Here is a 7,158-nt window from a genome sequence, read left to right as displayed (position 1 = left end):
TATTTTAACTTATTATCAATTGGAATTTTTCCATCACCGATAAAGTGGCAGAATTTCTGGCAGCTGCTATCAATATCCTGCATGAGATTATTAAGTTGAATATCCCTTGAATTACTGCCTTTTTGTGTATCTTTTCTGCTGGTCTATTGACTGTAATAAAGTTTATCTATCTTTCTTTTGATCTTTTCTTTTGAAAGATCATTAATAAATTATACGTATACTTATTTGGCTTTTTTCCCTCTTCTAATTATCCCTAATAAACATTATAAGAAGAAGTCAGGGGATTTCCTAAGTTGCTTTTTGAACCATGGTTTTTCTTTTTTGCTTCTTCCTATGTTAACATCACAATTTTGACAGGCAATCACTCACCCCACAATTATGAAATTTCTGTGGGGTTTTAAAAAAAAATTGGCAACAGCTACACGTTTTATTTCACAATGATGGCAGTTCCTGCTAACTGAACAGATGACAGATTGTGGAACTCTGGACTATAAAAGCCACCTGGGATCTCAACGAATCTGTGCATCACCTTCCTGTGAATCTGCAGTGATGAAGGTTCTGGCTCTCACCATCTTCTGCCTGCTCATTGCAGTGAATGAAGCCAAGGTATATGAGAGATGTGAACTTGCTCGGCTTTTGAAACGGCATGGGATGGATCGCTACTATGGCTACAGCCTGGCCAACTGTGAGTTTGTTCTGTCTTTTCTTCTGTTCTTGCAATTTCATATGTTTCTGGGGCTGAGCTGAAATCAGAGGGAGCAGTCAAGAAACAGTTCACTCTCCACAAAAATATTCTCCCATCTCAGTGATCTTCTTTTGTGAGAGAACTGAGCAGGGTTCCATGTCAGCCCATATTTTGCTGCCAGAAGCAATAGGCACCCCATTTGTGTCTATCTCTTTCTCTCTTTTTTTAAAATTAAAACTATATACCCCAGTTTCTTCCTCCTTTCAAATACAGTACCTCCCCTTCCTTTTCTATCAGGAAAGAAAGAGGAAATGCAGCGTGTAGCCCATGAGGGTAGATTGCCTGGTCTTCTCCATGATTTGCTGGGGTTTTTTTAATGTATAGTGCTATTTTCCTGGGGGATTTGTCAGTTATGTGAGCTGCCCCCTGTAATCCAACATGGGACAGTCCAGAAACAGATTCATTATCTCAACACAGCAATAGAGTGGATGTGCTCCAGGGAGAAACACCCATGCTGTGGAGAGCTTTTCCAGTTCAGCCCACATCAACAGTGGAGAGCAATTTTCAGTGATCTTCTCTGCTACCTAAAAATATGTTTCTGAGTGTTATATGCAGCCCTCAGGGTCATATTTCTGGGTGATGCAAGGCATTTCCAGACACAAAGTAGATCACTGAAAATTGCTCCCCCTGCGCATAAGCAAAGCGGTGCTAGGGAAACTTTCCTGCTGCACTGAGAGCAGCCTCTGTCCTCGCTCTGTTACTTTGGTTGCCAGCCACTGAGAACTACAGCATGGTCAATCCTTTAATCTGCCAAAAAGCAGAAAATTCCATCCCACTTCCACTGTGTTTGCACTGGAGCAAGTTCCATTAGACACATCTGGAGGAATATGTGATCTCAATGAAAAATGCTATGTGGGAAAGTGGTCCTGGAAAATCAAATGGAAAATTCTGTTTAGCTATGATTTGACCTTCTAAATCTAGATATATTTTTGCTGGACTAAATTTTTAGATAACATTTTTTAATTATTTGCTTTCAGAAAATGGGACTGTTCCCCCACACACACACAACCCACACACCCTACCCCACCCCATCCCATCACCCTTTTCCTGCTTATTTTGTTCCAGGGGTCTGTATGGCTTATTATGAAAGTCGATTCAACAGCAGGGTTGTAGGGCCAAGAAACAGTAATGGCAGCCATGACTATGGGATTTTCCAGATCAACAGCCGATGGTGGTGCTCCAATGGACAAGGCAAAACAAGTAATGGTTGCAAGTCGTCATGCAGCAGTAAGTAACTTGTTACTAGAGGATTAGCTGTCTAAAAGCTTCAGGAATTTTCCAAACAGGATGCGTGCTGTCCAGCCCTTCCCCCTCCAAATATCCTGCTACCTGCCCACTTGGCACCTTCATTTCCCAGCCTCCCCCATTAAGACAGTCTGTGTCCTCAAACCACCCACCACTTTTGCTTCTCCACTGTAGCAACCATACAGCAGGACCAGATTGTTAGTCACATCACTAGCCTCAGTCTCGGACTGCCCTAACGTCTCCTCAGACATTGAGGACCTTGCTGCTGGCAGAGCAAGGGGATGGACTAGCCTGCTTTGGCAAACTCTTCTTGTCCCAAATTTACTGAAGTGGTAACTGTAACTTGCTGGAGATGCAAGCAAGGATCACCATCTCTCCTCCAAGCAAGGACATCAGATACATCACTTACTGCACTCTTTCAAAATTCATACTAGGGTAGGAGAGGGAGGCATTATAAATGTATTGTCCTCTTCCTTCTCCCACAGTTGTGAAGGGAGACAATGCAACACATTGCCTCCCTTAACTGAAACCAGTTGCCAATGACATACTTTGTATATGCCCTTGATGCCTGCATGAGAAAAGGCTCGTTTAGTTCCCAACATATGATCATATGGGCTTTCACACATCCTTTATTTATTTATTTATTAAATTTCTAGACCACCCCATCCAAAGACTCTGGGCGGTGTACAAGAAGTTTAAAAACATAAAAACAAACATGATTTAAAACACACTGCTAAAAACAAAATTAATTTAAAAAAAAAAAAACAATTCAAAACCATTTAAAACCAATCAAAATGCTTAAGAACAATTTAAAAACCTTGGAAGACCAGGCCAAACAAGTAAGTTGTTAGGGCTCTCTTAAAGGCCAACAGCAAGCCTAAGCCGCAGATATCTGCCATTTAGCCAGGAGTGCTCCTGGAGTATAGCCAGGAGCAGCTACATAGAAGGCCCAGTTCCGAGCCGCCACCAGACGTACTGGTGACAACTGGAGATGGACCTCCCCAGATCACCTCAACATGCGATGGGGATCATACAGAAGAAGGCCACTCTCTAAGGTAGTCATTCAGGTCTTTAAAGGTAATAACCAGCACTTTGTATTTTACCCAGTGACATATTGGCAGCCAGTGCAACTGTTTTAAAACAGGCATAATATGGTGCCTCCGGGTTACCCCAGAGACCAGTCTGGCTGCTGCATTTTGAACTAACTGAAGTTTTTAAAATGTACAAAAGCCTAGGGTCTAGATAATCAGATTCCTCCCAAACCGCCTGGAGGTGGTTAGCCACCACTGTCCAACCATGGGAGACCACCCTACAACTATCCATCACTGAGGGATCTAGGAAAGGCTTCTTAAGAAGTGGTCTAATCATTGCCACTTGTACAACAAGGAGGCATCCTACCTTCCCTCAACAATGAATTAATGATATTAACAAGGCCATCTGCAACCATTTCCTTGCTAGACAGAAGCAGCCAAGTTGGGCAAGGATCCATTATGAAGGCCACAATGCTCTAAATCATGTGAATGCATTGTGTCAAGTACTAATGCTATTACAGGTGGACCTCCGCAGGGGTTTTGTTCCCACTGATTTCCACAGATAATGAAACAGCTGATTATGAGGCATAGAGTCAATGGCAATTGGGGAGTTAAGTTTATTTGCAGGGCAAAAAACAACTTAAACCAGCAGAAATAAAATAAAGTGCTATACCATGCTCCACGGGTCTCCAACTGTCCAGTGACGCCCCCCAAACCCCCAATTTCAGGTATTTTATGTGAAATTTTTTTTAGAAATTCCCAAGGAAGAGCCACAATGTGACTCTGCTCAGCAAAGTGGTAGGCGGAAATGACCTCAGAGGAAATGACCCAGGAACTATGCAAATTTTAACCCTCTGCTTAACTGTGTATACCAAAGTCGGGTGCACATAGCCTGATACATGAAGCTGTGCATGCTGGGGCTGCGGGTGATGAGGTCCACTTGTACAACAATAGCTGTTGAGTTACTGATCCTGAAAAATCCCAGAATCTGCATTTGTATCCACTAAAATTACACCACACACAGAGTACAAGCCTAGTAACAGAATAGCAACCCAAAGAGGAATGTGTTACAAACCTCCCAAAGACCATTCAGCTTCGGAGCTGGAAGGATCTCAAAGGGAAAGCACATTGACACTTGTGGCATGGCCACTGAGAACATCTCTTTATGTTTGTTGGCATGCCACATTTACCAGACAGAATGCTTGCGCACAGTGGGGCTGAAAAAAGCCACTGCCCTTCTAGCAATTTCCAATAATCTCCTTGGTATTCTAACAAATATTTTGACAGAATTCATAAATGACGACATCACAGATGATATTGCGTGTGCTAAGAGAATCGTCCGTGACCCCAACAGGATGGATGCCTGGTGAGTCCACCTCTTGTTAGCTCCTACTGAAACTTACAAGCAGAGGGACACTAAACTTAGCCTTGTCAGCATGCAGAGTAAGAGGATGAACTGTCACCAGACCTTTGTGCAGGTAACAACTAAAAGGTGCTTCCTCAGTGAGCACTGATGGCTAAAGGATGCTCTTTCAGTCACCTAAGGGCTGCAGATCATGTCAGCCATTAATAATAATTAATTACAATTTCTCAGTTAAAAATGAGAGAGTGCTTTACATAGCAAAAGGGATAAGAAAAAGGAATGAGAAATAACCCTGTGTCCCAAAGGGGATCATATTCTAAAAAGAAACCCAAGGGAGACACCAGCAACCACCACTGGAGGAATGCTGGGTTGGACTGAATGGGGGCACTTGCTGTCCCCCTGCTAAATACAAAAGCTCTGCCACTTCAAAGATGTCTCCATCCACAGCATTAGCAGGAGTTGGGGAGGCAGTTCTTAGATTCAAAGATTAAACTTCAGTAGCCCAAATACATGCCGTTGTATCTTTCCTGGTGCATTTTAAGGGTTTATATATTAGTTAGATACTTTAATCTATTCTGTAGCAAAGCCCTGACTGAAGGCTGGCAAGCAGCTTGGGAACAGGTTCTTATCACTGTAGGTCATTACATTCTTGCCGTGGCGTTTACTTACAAAAATGACATCCGGAGAAGGGCAAAAGGAGAAGGGCAGGCAGGCCCTGGTTGCAGAGGCGTAGCCATAATAGGGCAAGGGGAGACAGTTGTCTGGGGGCCCACTGCCTTGGGGGCCCTCCCCAGAGGCAAGTCACATGACTGATTTCCCCAGCTGCGCACCCGCCTGGGCTTCCTTCAGTTGTTTTCATCCTCTGAAACTGATGTGAGCTACCAGACCTGGAGCTACCAGAACAGCATGTCTTTCTCTAGTACCATTAAATGACTTGCATCATCCACAACTTACAAAATCTTTTTAAAAATAATTTAGGATGATGTCCTATGCTCTTTGCTACCACTATTCAGCCTCGTTTAAGATTTCTTTACTTCATGAGCTGAGCTTCAGTGAGGAGGGGGCCCATTTTAAAATATTCTCTCTGGGCCCACTCCAACCTTGCTACGCCCCTGCCTGGTTGTATTGGGTTGATGATTCTCAATGCTTTGAGAATCACTCTGTGGGAGGCACCAGCCACCCCTTCCTCTCTTACAGAATAGTTCCCAGGTGAACCTGGAGTCATGACTATTGAAGTCACGAAGTCATCGAGGAGAGGAGAGCTGGTCTTGTGGTAGCAAGCATGACTTGTCCCCATAGCTAAGCAGGGTCTGCCCTGGTTGCATCTGAATGGGAGACTTGAAGTGTGAGCACTGCAAGATATTCCCCTCAGGAGATGAAGCCACTCTGGGAAGAGCAGAAGGTTTCAAGTTCCCTCCCTGGTTTCTCCAAGATAGGGCTGAGAGAGATTCCTTCCTGCAGCCTTGGAGAAGCCGCTGCCAGTCTGTGAAGACAATACTGAGCTAGATAGACCAATGGTCTGACTCAGTATATGGCAGTTTCCTATGTTCCTATGTTCCTAAGTCTATACTGTAGCATTTCCACCATTCTTGATATTGAGGGAAACAGTTTAAGAAAACTGGAGGAGAGCATAAAAGCAACATGGATCTATAGCAGGGGTAGGCAACATGCAGCTTTCCAGATGTTGCTGAACTACATCTCCCATCGCCCCCAGACACAATTTATTACAGCTGGGGGTGATGGTAGTTGCAGTTCAGCAACATCTGGGCAGCCACACTTTGCTTACACCTGGTCTCTAGCATCCTTTAAGGACCCTGGAAAGCAGAGTGCCAGGAAGATGCTAGAAATGTTAAGGGGTGGGTTTGGTGGGCTCCGGAAGGTTAAATAACATTAACTCCCATCCTATATATATATTGGGAAATGCAGAGGACAGGGAATTTGCCAAGACATGCTTTCATGATATGCTTAGACTGGCCCAGTCAAGGCACACTGTAAAGAGGGAAGATGAACAAATAGCTGCTGACTTTCCTGGAAACTTCCTCATCTCTCTAAGAAGGGGACCATTTTACCTTCAAGTATCAAGAGAATGGTCATATGACTCATGTTTGTCCTTCATTCATTAATTTTAGGGTAGCTTGGAGAAAATATTGCAAAGGAAAAGATCTTTCAAAATGGACTCATGGCTGCAACGTCTGAGTTGGATGGTTCTGAATAAAATCCAGCATTTCTCTTGACAAATGTGATACTTTTCTCTGAACAATCAAAATTCAGGAAGTTCTTTCTATGCAAATATTAGTGTACTTGGCACCCCGTGTGGTAGATAGAACAGCCTTCTCTGCAAATAAATGTAGTAAAATTATTTGGAATGTGTCTGGGTGACAAAGGGTGGTTAAAAAAAATAATCTTGCTTGGGATTGTAAGTTTCATGCTTGAAAATCTTGAATAAACTGAGCACAATCAAATCTCATGGTCTGGCTGATGTTCTGGGGGGAAATGACCCAAGAAGAAAAGGGCTTATATTGCAGTCAAACAATGCTCCTCTGACTCACCTAAGTCCTTATTGGTGAGTCCTTATAAGCTATACAGCCCACTATGCTGGTGCAGTGGCTTCCAGTAAGCCGTGTAAATGGGTTGATACCATCAGTAGTGGCCTCTGGAGACTACTTTCTGCACTTGCAGGGATGCATCCTGATCATCTGCTTGGCCACTGCTAAAGAGCAATAGTCATCCTCCAACAGCACCTAGAGATCCAAAGCAAGGCTGGGACATAGCTG

At 43.6% G+C, this 7,158-nt stretch overlaps 1 protein-coding gene across 1 annotated transcript; it reads left to right on the top strand.

Annotated features, from left to right (window-relative positions):
- The first annotated feature begins 549 nt into the window (after positions 1-549).
- Positions 550-6,764, top strand: LOC128345835 (lysozyme C, milk isozyme-like). The gene is made up of 4 exons (XM_053298394.1): positions 550-685; positions 1,811-1,972; positions 4,309-4,387; positions 6,514-6,764. The coding sequence occupies exons 1-4, from the start codon at positions 550-552 to the stop codon at positions 6,578-6,580; spliced, it is 444 nt and encodes a 147-aa protein (XP_053154369.1). The 3' UTR covers positions 6,581-6,764.
- The last annotated feature ends 394 nt before the right edge of the window (positions 6,765-7,158 follow it).

This window comes from Hemicordylus capensis, chromosome 2, assembly GCF_027244095.1.
Source record: "Hemicordylus capensis ecotype Gifberg chromosome 2, rHemCap1.1.pri, whole genome shotgun sequence".
Taxonomy (NCBI): Eukaryota; Metazoa; Chordata; class Lepidosauria; order Squamata; family Cordylidae; genus Hemicordylus; species Hemicordylus capensis.
Note: the sequence above shows the minus strand (reverse complement) of the source record. Positions and strands in the feature narration are given on the sequence as shown.

Excerpts from the sequence above, each read along its gene's own strand:
- LOC128345835 (XM_053298394.1), top strand. The coding sequence starts at position 550 with ATGAAGGTTCTGGCTCTCACCATCTTCTGCCTGCTCATTGCAGTGAAT. Across the intron at positions 686-1,810 it reads TGGCTACAGCCTGGCCAACT|GGGTCTGTATGGCTTATTAT; the intron begins GTGAGTTTGTTC and ends ATTTTGTTCCAG. Across the intron at positions 1,973-4,308 it reads TTGCAAGTCGTCATGCAGCA|AATTCATAAATGACGACATC; the intron begins GTAAGTAACTTG and ends ATATTTTGACAG.